Source organism: Entelurus aequoreus, linkage group LG01 (assembly GCF_033978785.1).
Source record: "Entelurus aequoreus isolate RoL-2023_Sb linkage group LG01, RoL_Eaeq_v1.1, whole genome shotgun sequence".
Lineage (NCBI taxonomy): Eukaryota > Metazoa > Chordata > Actinopteri > Syngnathiformes > Syngnathidae > Entelurus > Entelurus aequoreus.
In genome coordinates this window covers 73,125,542-73,147,498 of record NC_084731.1, presented here as the reverse complement: position 1 = coordinate 73,147,498, position 21,957 = coordinate 73,125,542, and the positions used below count along the sequence as shown (strand labels likewise).

The following is a 21,957-nucleotide window of genomic DNA, read 5'->3' as shown; positions in this document are numbered from 1 at the left end:
ACAAAAAATGATTGTCAATGTTGACCAATACAAAGACACACAAATTGACTGTCAATGTTGGCCACTACAAAAATACAAAAATTGACTGTCAATGTCAGCCACTACAAAGACACAAAAATGATTGTCAATATTCGCCACTACAAAGATACAACAATTGACTGTAAATGTTGACCAATACAAAGATACAATAATTGATTGTCAATGTTGACCACTACAAAAATACAAAAATTGACTGTCAATGTTGGCCACTAAAAACATACAACAATTGACTGTCAATGTTGGCCACAACTAAGATACAACAATTGACTGTCAATGTTAAGCACTGCAAAGACGCAACAATTGACTGTCAATGTTGGGACTACAAAGACACAACAATTCGCCATCAATATGGGCCACTACAAAGATACAACAATTGACTGTCAAAATTGGCCACTACGAAGATACAACAATTGACTGTCAATGTTAGCCACTACAAAGATACAACAATTGACTGTCAATGTTAGCCACCACAAGGATACAACAATTGACTGTCAATGTTGGCCCCTACAAAGATACAACAATTGACTGTCAATGTTGGCCAATACAAAGACACAACAATTAAATGTCAATGTTGACCACTACAAATATACAACAATTGACCGTCAATATTGGCCACTTTAAAGACACAACAATTGATTGTCAATGTTGGCCACTAAAAATATACAACAATTGACTGTCAATGTTTGCCACTACAAATATACAACAATTAACTGTCAATGTTGGCCACTAAAAAGACACAACAATTGACTCTCAATGTTGGCCACTATGAAGATACAACAACTGACTGTAGATGTTGGCCAATACAAAGATACAACAATTGACTGTCAATGTTGGCCACTAAAAAGACACAACAATTGACTGTCAATGTTGGCCACTACAAAGTCACAACAATTGACTGTCAATGTTGGCCACTAAAAAGACACAACAATTGATTGTCAATGTTGGCCACTACAAAGATACAACAATTGACTGTCAGTGTTGGCGACTACAAAGACACAACAATTGACTGTCAATGTTGGCCACTACGAAGACACAACAATTGACTGTCAATGTTGGCCACTACAAATATACAACAATTGACCGTCAATGTTGGCCACTACAAAGACACAACAATTGATTGTCAATGTTGGCCACTACAAAGATACAACAATTGACTGTCAATGTTGGCCACGACATTATCATCAAGATTTTTACATTGTGCATGAAACATTTCATTTGTGTCTTGTTGCATAAATGTGATATAATAATAATTACTATAATAAGAAAGAAAACAATAATGAAACATGTTTTTGGAGGTTAATAAAATAAAATGTAATTTTAAATAGTAAATAGATTAAAACAAATAATACTACATGGACTGGTTACTAAATAAAATAGTTAGTTTATATATATATATATACACACACACACACACACACACACACACACACACACACACACACACACACACACACACACACACACACACACACACACACACACACACACACACACACACACACACACACACACACACACACACTGTGGCTAAAGTTGTGTTTGTGTGTAGTGTGTATAGTTGTGTTACCTGCAGAGCCATAGTTGTGTTGATCCTTTCCAGGAAGCGTTTGCCCACCGGACCTTTCTCTTTGCGCCTCTTGAACTTCCTGAAGTAATCCTGGATCAGGAAGGTGGCATAGAACTTCCCCACTGTCACCTCGTCATCTGAGCACACACACACACACACACACACACACACACACACACACACACACACACACACACACACACACACACACACACACACACACACACACACACACACACACACACACACACACACACACACACACACACACACACACGTTAAGATAATAGTCACATTAAGTATTGAGCTAATAGTTGCATTAAGTTAGTAGTCACATTAAGTTAATATTCACATGAAGCTAATAGTCACATTAAACATTAAGCTAATAGTCACATTAAACATTAAGCTAATAGTCGCATTAAGCATTAAGCTAATAGTCGCATTAAGCTAATGGTCACATTAAGCATTAAGCTAGTAGTCGCATTAAGCTAGTAGTTACATTAAGCTAATAGTCACATTAAGCTAATGGTCACATTAAGCATTAAGCTAGTAGTCGCATTAAGCTAATAGTCACATTAAGCTAATAGTCGCATTAAGCTAATAGTTGCATTAAGCATTAAGCTAATAGTCGCATTAAGCTAATGGTCCCATTAAGCAATAAGCTAGTAGTCGCATTAAGCTAGTATTCACATTAAGCTAATAGTCACATTAGGCTAATAGTCGCATTAAGCATTAAGCTAATAGTCGCATTAAGCATTAAGCTATTAGTCGCATTAAGCTAATATTCACTGTGGAGGGGGGCGTGGCCTGCGGGCCTGCCACAGAGCGGGGTGTGTAAGGACCGGCCTCGAAGCCAGCCGCAGGTGAGTAGATTGCCCATCTAATCACCTGTCGCCTTTATTAGCAGCAGCCGGTCAGAGACACGTGGTTGGGAGTTGGAGAAGAGCGAGACACATGCAGGAGAGCGGAGCCAGACACACACACAGAGCCAGAAAGCAGAGACACGCCGGACTGAAAAGTCCTAAAATATATATTGCTGAAAAGCAACCAAGACGTGTGTGGCAATAAAAGACGTGATTCAAACTGCCTACCTGGGTCAAGAAGATCTGTCGGCATCAGAAGAACCCACCACGAGAGGGAAACCTCTACAGTCACATTAAGCATTAAGCTAGTAGTCACATTAAGCTAATGGTCACATTAAGCTAATAGTTGCATTAAGCTAATAGTCACATTGAGCATTAAGCTAGTAGTCACATGAAGCCTTAAGCTAATGTGGTTCAAAATGGCGGACGACAAGAAGAAAGAAAGGATGTTGTCTTTGGTCATGTGTGCAGTTACCACTCACCACCTGCGGGTGGCACCACTTGGTCCAGCAGCTTCATGCTGGTCCTCTTCCAGATCTTCTTGATGACTGCTCTCAGCTCCTCATTGGCTTGTTCCAGGTTACCTTGGCGACGGGATGAAAGAGTCAGATGAAGAAGTCCCACCTGAAGCGGCCCACTCACCTTCCGTCTTGATCCTGAGGGCCGTGCGTACCAGCGCCAACAAGGTGGCGTTATACATGACCGTGCCGTCACTCTTCAGAGGCATGTTCATGGCCACCAGGCGCTGCCCAACACATCCATCCAGCATAAGTCAGGAATACATCAAACATCCAGGCAGCATCCACCAAACATCCATCAAACATCCACCAAACATCCATCAAACATCCACCAAACATCCACCAAACATCCATCAAACATCCGTCAAACATCCACCAAACATCCACCAAACATCCATCAAACATCCACCAAAAATCCACTAAACATCCATCAAGCATTCATCAAACATCAATCAAACATCAATCAAACGTCAATGAAGCATCAATCAAACGTCAATCAAACGTCAATCAAACGTCAATCAAACGTCAATAAAGCATCAATCACACATCCATCAAATGTCAATCAAATATTAATCAAGCATCAATCAAACATTAATCAAACGTCAATGAAGCGTCAATCAAGCATCAATCAAACACCAATCAAACATCAATTAAACATCAATCTAGCATCAATCAAGCATTAATAGACCATCAATCAAACATCAACCAAGCATCAATCAAATATCAATCAAACATCAATCAAAACATCAATCATACATAAATCAAACATCAATCAAACAGCAATCAAACATCATTCAAACATCAATCAAGCACCAATAAAACATCAATCAAATATCAATCAAACATCAACCAATCATTATTGAGCATCAATCAAACATCAATCGAGCATCAATGAACATCAATCAAGCATCAATCAATCAAACTTTAATCAACATCAATCAAGCATTAATAAACCATCATCAAACATCATTCAAAACATCAACCAAGCATCAATCAAACATCAATCAAACATCAATCAAATATCAAACAAACATCAATCAAACATCAATCTAGCATCAATCAAGCATTAACAGACCATCAATCAAATATCAATCAAACATCAAACATTATTCAAGCGCCAATAAAACATCAATCAAACATCAACCAACCATTATTGAGCATCAATCAAACATCAATCGAGCATCAATCAAACATCAATCTAGCATCAATCAAGCATTAATAGACCATCAATCAAACATCAATCAAACATCATTCAAACATCAATCAAGCACCAATAAAACATCAATCAAACATCAACCAATCATTATTGAGCATCAATCAAACATCAATCGAGCATCAATGAACATCAATCAAGCATCAATCAATCAAGCTTTAATCAACATCAATCAAGCATTAATAGACCATCATCAAACATCATTCAAAACATCAACCAAGCATCAATCAAACATCAATCAAACATCAATCGAACATCAATCAAACATCAATCTAGCATCAATCAAGCATTAACAGACCATCAATCAAATATCAATCAAACATCAATCAAATATCAACCAAACATTAATCAAACATCAATCGAGCATCAATCAAACATCAATTTAGCATCAATCAAACATTAATCAAGCGCCAATAAAACATCAATCAAACATCAACCAACCATTATTGAGCATCAATCAAACATCAATCGAGCATCAATCAAACATCAACCAAGCATTAATTGAGCACCAATAAAGCATTAATCAATCAAGCATTAATCAACATCAATCAAGCATTAATAGACCATCAATCAAAACATCAACCAAGCATCAACCAAGCATTAATCAACATCAATCAAGCATTAATAGACCATCAATCAAACATCAATCAAACATCAACCAAGCATCAATCAAACATCAATCAACATCAATCAAACATCAAACTAGCATCGATCGAGCATCAATCAAATATAAATCAATCATCAATCAAATATCAATCAAACATCAATAAAACATCAATCAAACATCAACCAATCATTATTGTGCATCAATCAAACATCAATCGAGCATCAATCAAACATCAATCCAACATCAATCAAGCATTAATTGACCATCATTCAAACATCAACCAAGCATTAATTGAGCATCAATCAAGCATCAATCAATCAAGCATTAATCAACATCAATCAAGCATTAATAGACCATCAATCAAACATCAACTAAGCAACAATCAAAAATCAATCAAACATCAATCAAACATCAATCTAACATCAATCAAACATCAACCAAGCATTAATCGAGCATCAATCAATCAAGCATTAATAGACCATCAATCAAACATTAATAGACCATCAATCAAACATCAATCGAACATCAACCAAGCATCAATCAAACATCAATCAAGTGCCATTCAAACAGCAATCAAATATCAATCAAACATCTATCAAACATCAATCAAATATCAACCAATCATTAATTGAGCATCAATCAAACATCAATCAAACATCAATCAAACATCATCCATCCATCCATCCATCCATCCATCTTCAACCGCTTATCTGGAATCGGGTCGCGGGGACAACAGCTCCAGCAGAGACCCCCAGACTTCCCTCTCCAGAGCAACATTAGCAACTTCCTCCTGGGGGATCCAGAAGAGTTCCCAGGCCAGAGAAGAGATGTAATCCCCCGGTCTGGTCCTTGGCCTGCCCCGGGGTCTACTCCCTGTGGGACGTGCAACGAGGACCTCCCTAGGGAGACACTTGAGATGCCCAAACCACCTAAGCTGGCTTCTTTCCAAGCGGAGAAGCAGCGGTTCTACTCAGAGTCTCTCTCGTGTGACTGAACTTCTCTGAACTTTTCTATCTCTAAGGGAGATGCCAGCCACCCTTCTGGGGGAACTCATTTCGGCCGCTTGTATCCGCGATCTTATTCTTTCAGTCATGACCCACACTTCATTAACCACACTTCATGCCCTCACACCCTGGAGTTGCTCAGGGTGTGAGGGCCCAGGCGGGTGTGGGGATATTCACGAGTCCCCGGCTGAGTGCCTGTTCGTTGGAGTTCACCCCAGTGGACAAGAGGTTTGCCTCCCTTCGCCTTAGGGTTGAAGGGGGGGAAACTCTGACTGTTGTTTGTGCGTATGCACCAAACAACAGCAAACCATCAATCAATCATCAATCAATCATCAATCAAGCATCGCCGTAGCATCAATGGACCACCAATCAATCATCAATCAATCATAAATCAAGCATCGCCTTAACATCAATAGACCATCAATAGACCATCAATCAAGCATCGCAGTAGCATCGATGGACCATCAATCAATCATCAATCAATCATCAATCAAGCATCGCCGTAGCATCGATGGACCATCAATCAATCATCAATCAATCATCAACCAAACATCGCCGTAGCATCGATGGGTCATCGATCAATCATCAATCAATCATCAATCAAGCATCGCTGTAGCATCAATGGACCATCAATCAATCATTAATCAATCATAAATGAAGCATCACCTTAGCATTGATGGACCATCAATCAATCATCAATCAATCATCAACTAAGCATCGCTGTATCATCGATGGACCATCAATCAGTTATCAATCAATTATCAATCAATCTTTAATTAAGCATCGCTGTAGCATTGATGGACCATCAATCAATCATCAATCAATCAATCATTAATCAAAGATGGATGGAGCATCAATCAAACATCAATCATTCATCAATCAAGCATCACTTAGCATCGATGGACCATCAATCAATCATCAATCAATCACCAATCAAGCATCGCTGTAGCATTGATGGACCATCAATCAATCATCAATCAAGCATCGCTGTAGCATCGATGAACCATCAAGCAATCATCCATCAATCATTAATCAAGCATCAATCAAAGATGGATGGAGCATCACTCAAACATCAATCAAGCGTCGCTGTTGCATTGATGGACCATCAATCAAACATCAATCAAGCATCGCTGTAGCATCGATGGACCATCAATCAATCATCAATCAAGCATCAATCAAAGATAGATGGAGCATCAATGAAAGATGGATGGAGCATCAATGAAAGATGGATGGAGCATCAATCAAAGATAGATAGCGCATCAATGAAAGATGGATGGAGCATCAATGAAAGATGGATGGAGCATCAATGAAAGATGGATGGAGCATCAATGAAAGATGGATGGAGCATCAATCAAAGATAGATGGCGCATCAATGAAAGATGGATGGAGCATCAATGAAAGATGGATGGAGCATCAATGAAAGATGGATGGAGCATCAATGAAAGATGGATGGAGCATCAATGAAAGATGGATGGAGCATCAATGAAAGATGGATAGAGCATCAATGAAAGATGGATGGAGCATCAATGAAAGATGGATGGAGCATCAATCAAAGGTGGATGGAGCATCATTCAAAGATGGATAGAGCATCAATGAAAGATGGATGGAGCATCAATCAAAGATGGATGGCGCATCAATCAAAGATGGATGGAGTATCAATCAAAGATGGATAGAGCATCAATGAAAGATGGATGGAGCATCAATGAAAGATGGATGGAGCATCAATGAAAGATGGATGGAGCATCAATCAAAGATGGATGGAGCATCAATCAATCAATCAATCAATCAATCAATCAATGTTTATTTATATAGCCCTAAATCACAAGTGTCTCAAAGGGCTGTACAAGCCACAACGACATCCTCGGTACAGAGCCCACATACGGGCAAGGAAAAACTCACCCCAGTGGGACGTCGGTGAATGACTATGAGAAACCTTCAAAGATGGATAGAGCATCAATAAAAGATGGATGGAGCATCAATCAAAGATGGATGGAGCATCAATCAAAGATGGATGGAGTATCAATCAAAGATGGATAGAGGATCAATGAAAGATGGATGGAGCATCAATCAAAGATGGATGGAGCATCAATGAAAGATGGATGGAGCATCAATCAAAGATGGATGGAGCATCAATGAAAGATGGATGGAGCATCAATGAAAGATGGATGGAGCATCAATCAAAGATGGATAGAGCATCAATGAAAGATGGATGGAGCATCAATGAAAGATGGATGGAGCATCAATCAAAGATGGATGGAGCATCAATGAAAGATGGATGGAGCATCAATGAAAGATGGATGGAGCATCAATCAAAGATGGATAGAGCATCAATGAAAGATGGATGGAGCATCAATCAAAGATGGATGGAGCATCAATCAAAGATGGATGGAGCATCAATCAAAGAAGGATGGAGTATCAATCAAAGATGGATAGAGCATCAATCAAAGATGGATGGAGCATCAATCAAAGATGGCTGGAGCATCAATCAAAGATGGATGGAGCATCAATCAAAGATGGATGGAGCATGTTGTTTGATGAGTTGAATGTGATGGAGTAGTAGTAGTAGTAGTTAGTAGTAGTAGTACCTTGCAGGCCACCCTGTGGGGACACAGTTTTCCAAAGCCCAGAGGAGGTTGGATCCTTCTCAGCAGAGTCACCAGGTCCAGATGTTTGATTCTGCCCCTGTCACACACAGCAAGAAGAACCAGATGTTTGATTCTGTCACAAACATCAGTCAAGAAGGAGTAATAAACCAGATCCAGATGTTTGATTCTGTCACAAACATCAGTCAAGAAGGAGTAATAAACCAGATCCAGTACCAGTCAAAAAAGAGTAATAAACAAGAACCAGTACTCACTTTGCTTCTGGGTCATATTCAGACCAGATCCTTTTGAACTCATCCAGGTGATGCGGTCCAAGTATGGACCAATCCCGTGTGAGATAGTCAAAGTTGTCCATGATGACGGCGACAAACAGGTTGATGATCTGTAAGCGGCGAGATGGCGTGTCTTTATGTTTGCTTAGTGGCAGAGTGGCGTTGAAGCTCACCAGGAAGGCACACAGCATGTAGAAGGTGATGAAGTAGATAATGGCGAAGCCGCTACCGCAGGTTCTTTCCTCGCCAGGGTTGTAGTCCGACTCGGAGTCGCAGAGCTTCCCTGGCAGACAGGCCAGCATGATCTCCTGCCAGGCTTCGCCCGTGGCACATCTGTAGCATTCAAGCGTTAGCGCCATTAGCATGTGGTCGTCAACAAAGCACAAGAACGCACCTGAAGAGCATGAGGACCGCCTGAGGGAAGGTTTGGAAGTTGTTGTTGCGGTTGATATGCGTGCCGTCCACCATGGCTATTTTACCAAACACCTGGTAGACAAAATGAAGTTAGCATTTTGTTAGCATGAAGTTAACATGAAGCCTGCAGTGCTGCATAGATCCAGCAGATGGCACTGTGGTGAAAAAAGCTATCTGACTTTGTTTTCCTCAATTTTCTGTAAACAATTCAGCGTAATGTTTTTCGTGTGTGTGTAGTGGTCAGTGGCAACGGTAGAGAGTACCAGGCATTTGTTAAAGGTTAGGTACTTATTAGACACTTATTTGTTATCTCGGTTCAAAATACAAATGTGCTGTTTGTTAAATGTTTTTATCAAAATCTATCATGTGGGAGATATAATGACTAAAATACATCACAAACTAAATATTTGATCAATTATAACAATGTTTATACATTTAATAATCATAATTAAAGAAAATATACATGTCACAGCCCGAGCGCACACCAGTGCGCATTCATCGGGGCGCACCTCCAAGAGCGCAACGGTGCGTGCTCCTCCGGCTGCAGCAAGCGCCTGCATTCAATCGCCAATGAGCAATCTCCACACCTGTCGCTGATGAGCTCTCCTGCCTTCTTAATCCAGCGCAACCTGCTATCCTGTGCAAGAACGTAGCGACCTGTTCCTGTACCAGAACGTAACGACCTGTTCCTGTACAGTAAGCCTACTCATCAAACTCTATGCACATTCTGTGTTTTGTCCCCCTCCGTGTTCATTTGTCTCGTGTTCCCTTGTCGTCTTCCAGCAGCCTTTCTCCGTTTCCGCGTCACAAGCTGTGTGTCTCGTCTCCTTGTATTCCCTCTGGTTCCCTGGCTGCCGCTTGGATCTCGACCTCCCGCCTGAACACAAACTTTGACGCCTCGCCTCTGCCCTTGACCTCACGCCCGCCCACAGACCTCCGAGCCTGCCTTGCCCCCTCTGGGAATTCCGCACCTCGCTCAACACTGCCGATAACACACTACAGCTAATCTCTACACATAGTCAGACACCACACACATTTTGGATGAGTTTACACACTTCATTTCTTATTTATATGTATTGTGTGTATATATATATATATATATATATATATATATATATATATATATATATATATATATATATATATATATATATATATATATATATATATATATAAATAAATATACAGCTAAACCACGTCCCTGCTGTCCGTGCCGTCTTCTTCCCCTGTACACACGTAACAACACATATAGACCTGTATATTATGTGTAATTATAATATAATAACAACAATTATAATTAAACTAAATATACATTTATGTATAGATATATATATAACTGTATATTGTGTCTAATTATAACTATTTATAAATATATATGTACAAATATATATATAAGCAAAAATATGGATTCTATAAATGCCAATAAATTGTGTGTGCGCGCGTGCATGTGTGTGCGCGTGTGTGTGTGCGTGCGTGCATGTGTGTTGTCGTGTTACTGAATGACATACGTGAGTCCAGCTGTACTTTGTAACGTGGATACTTTTATTAGCTCAATCACACGTGTCTCGCTCTCTGACTCACTCCCACTGTGTCTATCGCTTCGTCGCACACTCGTGATGTCATAGCCTGTTGACTCTGTAGTTCTCCCATAGTACAATCACACCACACTAGTCACTTCTACCGGGAACTAGTAGTCTTCTAGTCACTTATACCGGGAACTAATAGTCTTCTGGTCACTTCTACCGGGAACTAGTAGTCTTCTAGTTACCTCTACTGGGAACTAGTAGTCTTCTAGTCACTTCTACCGGGCACTAGTAGTATTCTAGTTACTTCTACTGGGAACTAGTACTCTTCTAGTCACTTCTACCGGGAACTAGTAGTCTTCTAGTCACTTCTACCGGTAACTAGTAGTCTTCTAGTCACTTCTACTGGGAACTAGTTGTATTTTAGTCACTTCTACCAGGAACTAATAGTCTTCTAGTCACTTCTACTGGGAACTAGTAGTCTTCTAGTCCCTTCTAAGGGGTGCTAGTAGTCTTCCAGTCACTTCCACCGGGAACTAGTAGTCTTCTAGTTGTCGCGTTACTGAATGACATACGTGAGTCCAGCTGTACTTTATAAGGTGGATACTTTTATTAGCTCAATCACACGTGTCTCGCTCTCTGACTCACTCCCACTGTGTCTCCCGCGCCGTCGCACACTTGTGACGTCATAGCCTGTCGACTCTGTAGTTCTCCCATAATACAGTCACATCACATCTCCCCTCTCTAGAATCAATGGGTAGACTGCCATTGATTCAACAGACCTTGAGGATTATTCTGCCACGTGGTTGGAAGGTCTGCTCCTATCTGAGCCTGTACCAGACAATCAAACACACACAAATATTTTACCCTTAGAACAATCCACTTCAACATCAATACTCAAACATCCATCCTATACTAATCCTGTACTGTCCTCAACCTAAGCCCTGCAACTGACTTGAACATTTACAGTACAATAAAGCATATCCAAAAAATTTAAATGACACTTTTCTGTCTTTTCACACAAAACATTCTTTTTTTTCTCTCAATAAAGTCTCTGTAATGTCTCTAGGAAACAAAATTATAGGTCCAACCTAATTGGTCTCACCACAGCCCTCCCAGACCTGGTTCTAGGAGTAGGAGTAGATGGAGGTTCTGGAACACTCTGCTGCGATGGTTCTGCTGAAGGTTGTTCTGGAACGCCCCCCAGGAATGGCTCCGCTGCACCACGGCCACTCTGCTCCGGCGAGGATCCCATAGGGATGAGATGACGACGGTTCCGTCTGATGGTCCCATGGGGTCCTTCCACCAGATACAATCGTGGAGTGGTGTGACGTCCGATGATACCTCGGCTTTCTTTTGGTTGATCCACACGTCCTGTCCCGGATTCAGTCTGTCAAGGTTCATTGCACGATGCCGCAGGTTGTAGCGTTGTGCATCTTTTGTCCTCTTCGCCCCTTCTGTCAGCATAACAGCTTCACTATCAGGAAGAGCAGGATTTAGCAAAGCAGGAAGAATAGGCACGGTTGTGCAGAGCCTCCTCCCCATAAGTAGCTGCGCTGTACTATACCCATTGTCGAGAGGGGTAGCCCTGTAAGCAAGATCGGGGTCATCTGCTTTCTTCAGGAGACCTTTCACCGTCTGTACTGCACGTTCGGCTTCGGCGTTACCTTGAGGATATCTTGGACTACTGGTCTTCGTCCCACTTTTGTAGCAGTACGCCTCCCAACCCGTATGACGACGCGTCTGCTGAGACTTTGCACTCTCTGTTGGGATCATACATGGCTAGCACTGGTATAGACGTCAGTGCATCCTTTAGATCTTGGAAGGCCCTTGTCTGGTCGATGCTCCACACCCAGCAGTTCTTTTTCGACAGGAGATCTCGCAGAGGCTTGTCTCTCTCGGCCAGCTGCGGCACAAACCTCCCAAGTTGATTTATCATTCCAAGAAAACTTCTCAACTCAGTCACTGTTGTTGGCTCCTGCATCTTCCTCACGGCTTCTGTTTTGCTTGGGTCTGGGTTGATGCCACTGGTGGAGAGCACGTGGCCTAGAAAGGTCACCTCTGACTTTGACAGGTCGCACTTATCGACATTCAGAGTGATGCCTGCCTTTTGGATCTTTCCCAGTGTGGCATGCCGGCGAGCATCGTGCTTCTCTTGTGTTCGGCCCAACACCAGCATGTCGTCCATGTGGCAAACAACGCCCTCAAGCCCTTCTGTGACCTTCGTTACCAGCCGGTTCTGAAAGTGTTCGGGGGCAGATGCTATGCCAAACGGTAGCCGCCTGAAGTAATAGCGCCCGAAGAGTGTAATAAAATTTGTCAGTTTCACTGAATCTGTAGTTAGGGGAATTTGCCAAAACCCCATGTTTGCGTCCAGCTTACTAAAAATTTTGGCTCCAGCCAGTTTCCTCCACTGATGGCAGGATTAAATTTTCCCTACACACTGACTCGTTGAGTTTGGTGAGATCGACACATATGCGTACAGCACCTGTCCTTTTGGGCACAACCACTATGCCAGCGCACCAGTCTGTTGGCTCCTCAATTCTACTTATCACCCCGAGTTGTTCCATGCGGGACAGTTATTTCATGACTTTGTCCATTAAAGGCAATGGAATCCTCCTGGTGTCTTTAGTGAGAATGGTTCCGCCCCTGGTCTCAGCTTGATGGCATATGGCTGCCGCACTTCTCCGAGCCCGGTGCATAATTTTGGGTAGTTCTCCTTTAATGTCTCCATAGTGACGCTGACTAGGCATGCTACAAGCCCCAGCCTACAGCTCACAGATCTTCCCAGCAGGGCAGTATGCACATGACGAGCGATGTACACATCCTCCCTCTCTGTCTTCTCCCCTCTCCTCAGTGACAACCTGGCGACGCCCACCACATCGAGGGGATTTCTTCCTGGTCCCAGGAGAGGCTTTGTTGCCTTTCTGAGAATATGCAGATCCTCTCCGTATGTGTTTAGGAACACTGAATGAGGCAAGACTGTCACATCGGCACCGGTGTCGATTTTGAATGTCACACTGCTCCCATGGATGCCAATTTTGACCATCCAAGGATCCCCATCCTCCGTGACACTGCCGAGGAAGATTTCCTCCTCATCCTCTTCAACTTCATGCACTGATTTGGACTTGCACACACTTGTAATGTCCCCTCCTCCCCCATGCATGACATTTGACTTCATTAGTAGGACAGTCACTTTTGGGAAGGGATGGAGAGCTGCCACAGTTTTGACACGGTGACTGTGCGCCATTGTCCTTGCTGTACTGAGTACTGTGTGGCTTGTACTTTGGGCTATCGGCATATTGTGGGTTTGTTTTTAGCAGACTTGAAGTTGCTCTTGAACACTCTATCAACAGACTTTGCATCACTTGCCTCTGGTCTGGTGGTGTCCCCTCGGAGAGTAGACTGCTGCCTTTTCACCTCCTCGCTCTGTCGTGCCATTCTTATGGCTTTATCCAAGGTTAGATCCGCGTCCAACTGCATGCGTTCAGACAGCCCCTTGTCTTGCAATCCGACGACAAATCTGTCTCTGATCAGTTCATTGTGTAGCATCCCGTAGCTACAATGCTCCGCCAGCGCATATAGTGCAGTGACGAACAAATCCACGCTCTCTCTTTCTTTCTGCTTGCACATGTTAAACTTAGCACGCTCGTAGATAACGTTTTTTTTCACAACAAAGAAGCCTTTTAATCCCTCGCGCACTCCCTGGTATGTACGTCTTTGAGCGGCCGTCAGATTTAACCCAAGGAGAATATCATCCGCCTCGTCCCCCATGCAATACATCAATGATTGTCCTCGGAGCTTGCGTTTAGGTTACCTGCCAGGCAAAATCTTTCGAATCTCCGGATCCATTTGTCCCACTCTTGTGGATTTGAAAAGTCCAAGGACTCCGGCGGCTGGATGTTGAACGTAGCGCACGGTCCCACGGCAACCACCGGCGCGTTGGGTGGCCGTGCAGGCGCTGCAGTGGCTCCGTCCCCCTCGCTCATGTTGTCCTTAACTTCTTTCTCCACCGACGCGTACAAACTATCTTTCCACTTGGCTCACACTCTACATTAACTACAGGACTTCTGACACCATGGCGTGTATCCAGCTCTACTTTGTAAGGTGGATACTTTTATTAGCTCAATCACACGTGTCTCCTCTCTCTGACTCACTCCCCTAGTGTCTCCCGCTCCGTCGCACACTCGTGACGTCATAGCCTGTCGACTCTGTAGTTCTCCCATAATACAATCACATCCCATGTGTGTGCGCGTGAGTGTGTGTGTGTGTGTGTGTGTGTGTGTGCGTGCGTGTGTGTGCGCACGTGTGTGTGGGTGTGTGTGAGTGTGTGTGTGCGTGCGTGTGTGTGTGCATGCGCGTGCATGTACGTGTGTCAGTGTGTGTGTGCGTGTGTGAGTGTGTGTGTGTGTACGTGTGTGTGTGCGTGCTGTTACCTGCATTCCGATGACGGCGTAGATGAAGAACAACATGGCGATCAGAAGTGCGACGTAAGGTAGAGCCTACAAGAGCACACTTTGTAAGTCACATGACTTCTAACGCTGTCATCCAATCATTTTTTTGAAAATGAAACCAAAAGAACAAATCTGGCCTCTCCAAATGGGTTTGAAAAACATGTCAGATTTCTACACATTTTCAGGCATTTTTTGTGGAAAATCCTACAAAATGATCTCTTGGCGTCGTCTGACAAGAAGAACTTTCTGTGTGAACACAAAAAGTGTACGTGTGTACTTTTGTGTCCCGTTGTACTTCAGAATGAATTATTGTTGCATAGAAGTTTTATTCTTCATTAATCAGACACTTTTGAGCTACTTGTAAGGAACTTATTATTATTAGGATCATTTGAATGAATGAATGAATTGTGTAAATACAAATATTACTATTTGAAATAGATTACACATAGAATCACTTTGCAATGTAAAAGAATAATAATAACTAGAAAATTCCCGCAGAAATTTTGATGGGCCTGCTATCTGTGCCCTGAACCTCTGGCCGGGGGTTGCCGTACTTATTAGATGGTGCCAAGTGTCTGAATCCGTGAGTTTTAGGTGTAACTGTACACAATGAATTACAGAGCTAGCCTAAAATGTTAGCATGCGCACATTAAAATACTAACACTTAGCAAATGTGCTAACGATGGCATTCTAACAGTTACCATGTCTCATACGTCAATTAACACGGCTGTAAAGTGTATGACTTTGGAAATAGAGAAAAAAGTGTAAAAGTAGATGAAAAAGTTTGTATGTTTAAGTTACCTAACTATCATGCTATCATTTGCATGCTAAAAGTTAAAAAGTGTCACATACCAAGTAGAATGACTATGGGGTAAACGGTGGCAAAACTAGCTCAAAAAGTTAGCACGCGAATGTTATCATGCTAGCAAGCTAACATGACCATAATAATAGTTAGCATGTGTCACATACCAAGTTATATGACTCTATAGTGTATGGCTGGGGAATTACAGAAAAAAAGAGTACAAATAGCTAAAAAAGTTACCACTTTAAGGTTAGCATGCTAACATAAGATTAAAGATTAAAGATTAAAGTACCAATGATTGTCACACACACACTAGATGTGGTGAAATTTGTCCTCTGCATTTGACCCATCCCCTTGGGGAGCAGTGGGCAGCAGCGGCGCCGCGCCCGGGAATCATTTTGGTGATTTAACCCCCAACTCCAACTCTTGTTGCTGAGTGCCAAGCAGGGGGGTTATGGCATGCTAGCAGTTAACAAGTGTCACATACCATGTTATATGACTGTAAGGTAAGCGGTTGCAAAATTAGCTCAAAAAGCAAGCATTTTAATGTTAGCATGCTAACATGCTAACGTAAACATGCATACAGTTAGCATGTTTGAAATACTAAGATATATGACTGTAAGGTGTATAGCTGCGGAATTAGAGAAAAAAGTGGAAAAATTAGGGAAAAAAAGTAAGGACTTTATTGTTAGCGTGCTAACATGCTAACATTAGCACACTAACAGTTAACAGCTGTCACATACAAAGTTATTTGACTCTAGGGTAAACGGTTGCAAAATTAGCTCAAAAAGCTAACACTTAAATGTTAGTATCCTAGCATGCAAACATAAACATGCTAATGGTTAGCATGTGTCACAAACAAAATTATATGACTGTAAGGTGTATGGCTGTGTAAACACATGACAGTGGCATAAAAGATGTTGCCGCGACGACAGTTTGTTCACCCCAAAAAAAAGCAAATATTTTGGGCTTCCGCGCTCTAGAAAATTAGAGTGTGAGCCATCCCTTTAATGGGGAAAGGCTGAGCCGATGGCGCTCGCCTCACTCCGATGGCCATCCAGCCAAAACTAAACAATCGACATTAAAACTTTTTAGCCAGAGTTAAAGTAAACAAGTGTGTGAACAAAATGAGACGTTAAGCACCGAGCTACGTGAAAGAATGGCTGAGCTGCGAGGGGAGGTAATCTCGCAGGTGTGCTGGAAATATTCCCCATTATAAAGGTGTGTTCATTCAATTGGCCCTTGTTTTTGTGTATTTGTAAATAGCGTCGCTACGGTAACTTGAAATGTTCCCAATTTAAAATACGGCCATCAGTGCAAACGAGACCTTTCCGACGGTATAACATATGTGGGGGTTCGTTGGTCGGTTCGTCTCACATTTAACAAAAGGTGTTTTTGTTTGTTCGTGATTAGTGTTGCATTGGTAACACGAAATGTTCCCAATTTAGATTTCCGCCATCGGCGCGAACGAGACCTTTCCGACGGTATAACATATGTGGGAGTTTGTTGGCCGGTTCATCTCGTAGTGGTGGTAAGAGAAATGTGTTGGAACTACGATAAGATGAAGAATAAAGTTTGAAGTATGAGCAATAATAATATGGGCTGCTTGCATTGCATTGCAGCGCCCGTTCACTGCTGCTTAGCAGTGAATGGGCACTGGCATTGCAGCAGGCCCATAACTAGAAAGGACATTTTGATGGGCCTGCTATCTGTGTCCTGGACCTAGGGCCGTACTTTTAAGATGCTGTCTGAATCCGTGAGTTTTAGGTGTAACTGTAAAAAAAGAGCTACAGAGCTAGCCTCAAACATTAGCATGCGCAAATTAAAATACTAACATTTAGCATGTGTGCTATTGTTAGCATGATAACAGTTAGCATGTTTCATATACCAAGTTATATGACTGTAAGGTGTTTGGCTGCAGAAATAGAGAAAAAAAGTGTAAAATTAGATGAAAAAGTTAGCATTCTTAAGTTAGCTTGCTAGTATGCTATCGTTTGCATGCTAACAGTTAACAAGTGTCACATACCAAGTTATATGACTCCGGTGTAAACGGTTGCAAAACTAGCTCGAAAAAGTAGCATGCTAATGTTAGCATGCTAACAGTTGGCTTGTGTCACATACCAAGTTATATAACTCTAAGGTGTATGGCTGGGGAATTAGAGAAAAAAGTGTAAAATTAGCTAAGAAGTGCCCTTTAAATTGGGCCATTTAAAAAAAATTAATGAACAGCTTTGCCATGGTAACACGAAATGTTCCCAACTTAAAGTACCCCTGTAGGCGCAAACGAGACTTTTCCGACGGTATAACATATGTGGGGGTTCCTTGGCCAGTTTGTCTCGTATTAACAATCAGAGAAAAAATGCGGGGACCTATAACAATTACATTTTAGGGACCACTTTGGGACCTAAGGGGTCCAAGTGTAACCTTTTTTGTTGGCCAACTAACAGAACAACAACTGAAAAGACTTGATGAAGGTCCACAGCAGGGTTCTGATGCCGTCCCCCCTGCTTGACCAGTCACATGACTCACCTGAAAAGACTTGACGAAGGTCCACAGCAGGGTCCTGATGCCGTCCCCCCTGCTCAACAACTTGACAAGTCGCATGACTCGAAAGAGACGGAAGAAGGTAATGGAGATGCGAGCGCTGTCCTCCGTGTTCTGCACACACCAAGAAGGACACGTCACCTTTCACACTCATATTTAGTCACCTTTCATACTCATATTTATTCACCTTTCAGACTCATATTTAGTCACCTTAACCACTCATATTTAGTCACATTTCACACTCATATTTAGTCACCTTTAACACTCATAATTAGTCACCTTTCACACTCATATTTAGTCACCTTTCACACTCATATTTAGTCACATTTCACACTCATACTTAGTCGCCTTTCACACTCATATTTAGTCACATTTCACACTCATATTTAGTCACCTTTAACACTCATAATTAGTCACCTTTCACGCTCATAATTAGTCACTTTTCACACTCACATTTAGTCACATTTAACACTCATATTTAGTCACCTTTCACACTCATATTTAGTCACATTTCATACTCATATTTAGTCACCTTTCCCACTCATATTTAGTCACATTTCACACTCATATTTAGTCACCTTTCACACTCATATTTATTCACCTTTCACACTCATATTTAGTCACCTTTCATACTCATATTTAGTCACCTTTCATACTCATATTAAGTCACCTTTCACACTCATATTTAGTCACCTTTCACACTCATATTTAGTCACCTTTCACACTCATATTTAGTCACATTTCACACTCATATTTAGTCACCTTTCACACTCATATTTAGTCACATTTCACACTCATATTTAGTCACCTTTAACACTCATAATTAGTCACCTTTCACGCTCATAATTAGTCACTTTTCACACTCACATTTAGTCACATTTAACACTCATATTTAGTCACCTTTCACACTCATATTTAGTCACATTTCACACTCATATTTAGTCACCTTTCACACTCATATTTATTCACCTTTCACACTCATATTTAGTCACCTTTCATACTCATATTTAGTCAACTTTCACACTCATATTTAGTCACCTTTCACACTCATATTTAGTCACCTTTCACACTCATATTTAGTCACCTTTCACACTCATATTTAGTCAAATTTTACACTAATATTTAGTCACAATTCACACTCATATTTAGTCACCTTTACACTAATATTTTGTCACAATTCACACTCGTATTTAGTCACCTTTCACACTCACAGTTAGTCACCTTTCACACTCAAATTTAGTCACCTTTCACACTCATATTTAGTCAAATTTCACACTCATATTTAGTCACCTTTCACACTCATATTTAGTCACCTTTACACTCATATTTAGTCACCTTTCACACTCATATTTAGACACATTTCACACTCATATTTAGTCACCTTTCACAATCATATTTAGTCACATTTCAAACTCATATTTAGTCACCTTTTACACTCATATTTAGTCACCTTTCACACTCATATTTAGTCACATTTCATACTCATATTTAGTCACCATTCCCACTCATATTTAGTCACATTTCACACTCATATTTAGTCACCTTTCACACTCATATTTATTCACCTTTCACACTCATATTTAGTCACCTTTCATACTCATATTTAGTCACCTTTCATACTCATATTAAGTCACCTTTCACACTCATATTTAGTCACCTTTCACACTCATATTTAGTCACCTTTCACACTCATATTTAGTCACATTTCACACTCATATTTAGTCACCTTTCACACTCATATTTAGTCACACTTCACACTCATATTTAGTCACCTTTAACACTCATAATTAGTCACCTTTCACGCTCATAATTAGTCACTTTTCACACTCACATTTAGTCACATTTAACACTCATATTTAGTCACCTTTCACACTCATATTTAGTCACATTTCACACTCATATTTAGTCACCTTTCACACTCATATTTATTCACCTTTCACACTCATATTTAGTCACCTTTCATACTCATATTTAGTCAACTTTCACACTCATATTTAGTCACCTTTCACACTCATATTTAGTCACCTTTCACACTCATATTTAGTCACATTTTACACTAATATTTAGTCACAATTCACACTCATATTTAGTCACCTTTACACTAATATTTTGTCACAATTCACACTCGTATTTAGTCACCTTTCACACTCACATTTAGTCACCTTTCACACTCAAATTTAGTCACCTTTCACACTCATATTTAGTCAAATTTCACACTCGTATTTAGTCACCTTTCACACTCATATTTAGTCACCTTTACACATATTTAGTCACCTTTCACACTCATATTTAGACACATTTCACACTCATATTTAGTCACCCTTCACAATCATATTTAGTCACATTTCACACTCATATTTAGTCACCTTTTACACTCATATTTAGTCATTTTTCACACTCATATTTAGTCACCTTTCACACTCATATTTAGTCAAAATTCACACTCATATTTAGTCACCTTTACACTAATTTTTAGTCACAATTCACACTCATATTTACTCACCTTTACACTAATATTTAGTCACAAATTACACTCATATATTTTTTTTATTTTTTATTTTATTTTTTTAAAATATATGTCCTGTCCAGCTTCTCAGGCAAATCATATAGTTGATGTAGATGCCCATATCGGTTGTTGAGATTTACTTTACAAAAGAGAAGTGTAGGATACTTCTCTTGTTGCCTTATTTGTATTTGACTTTATTAAATGTATTTATATTATCATTTGGTGCAGCCGGGCCGTAGCAGGAGGGGATAGAAAGAGAAAAAAAGGAAGACAGAGGGGGGAATTGTGGGGACAAGAGGGGGATTAGACAGAGAGACAAAAACAACAACAGCAAACACAACAACAACAACAACAATACAGCAACATCAGCAAATACGACATGTACAAATATGATGGTAAAAGTAATAGCAAATAAGCAGTTAGCGAAAATAAAAAATAATACAGAAATGACAATGAGCATTATTACACTAAAAATGGAGCAATACAAATACCAATAGAAATAGCGCTATTGATAATGAACAATACCAATACTTTACCTTTATTATCAACAATACAGTTGTTCAAATGCAACAATACATATACATAATGATAACTTGAGGTACGAAAGAATGCAGAAAAATGGAGGGGGGGGGGGGGAGAGAAGCAACCTACATTAACCTTGTAGATTGTTATAGTAACAATAGGTTAAGCTTTGTCAGAGTGCCATGTGTTATACCCAGTTTACCCTAGGGCAACAACATTAATATATGTTTGATGAAACGTGATCATGTGCATGAGTGTATGTGTGCATATGTACTTGTATATGTACATTATGTGTATATCTGTGTTTGTACAGTGAATGTATATGTACCAGTGACGTGCAGTCACTAGAGGCAGGGGAGGCACGGCCTCACCTGCCATCATGGAAAGAAAAAAAATGTAAAAAGAAAAAAAAAATGATTAAATTGTTATATGTATCCAGTGATTATACTAAAGTTATTTTCCATTTAACTTCACCAGTTTTAGATTATTTTTATTTTTATTTTGAC

The 21,957-nt window shown here is 40.7% G+C and overlaps 1 protein-coding gene across 2 annotated transcripts in view; it reads right to left on the bottom strand.

Annotated features, from left to right (window-relative positions):
* LOC133656886 (voltage-dependent L-type calcium channel subunit alpha-1D-like) overlaps window positions 1–21,957 on the bottom strand; it is a 205,076-nt gene that overhangs the window by 23,628 nt on the left and 159,491 nt on the right. Inside the window, exons 30-38 of one of the 2 annotated variants that reach the window (XM_062057746.1) lie at window positions 18,409–18,537; window positions 15,060–15,125; window positions 9,081–9,172; window positions 8,860–9,019; window positions 8,669–8,796; window positions 8,397–8,493; window positions 3,112–3,214; window positions 2,952–3,053; window positions 1,607–1,743 (exon numbers count right to left, since the gene is read on the bottom strand). In XM_062057746.1, coding sequence (XP_061913730.1) covers window positions 1,607–1,743; window positions 2,952–3,053; window positions 3,112–3,214; window positions 8,397–8,493; window positions 8,669–8,796; window positions 8,860–9,019; window positions 9,081–9,172; window positions 15,060–15,125; window positions 18,409–18,537 — 1,014 coding nt within the window. Of the gene's footprint in view, window positions 1–1,606; window positions 1,744–2,944; window positions 3,054–3,111; window positions 3,215–8,396; window positions 8,494–8,668; window positions 8,797–8,859; window positions 9,020–9,080; window positions 9,173–15,059; window positions 15,126–18,408; window positions 18,538–21,957 lie in introns of those variants that run through there. The other variant, XM_062057752.1, reaches the window with a different exon arrangement.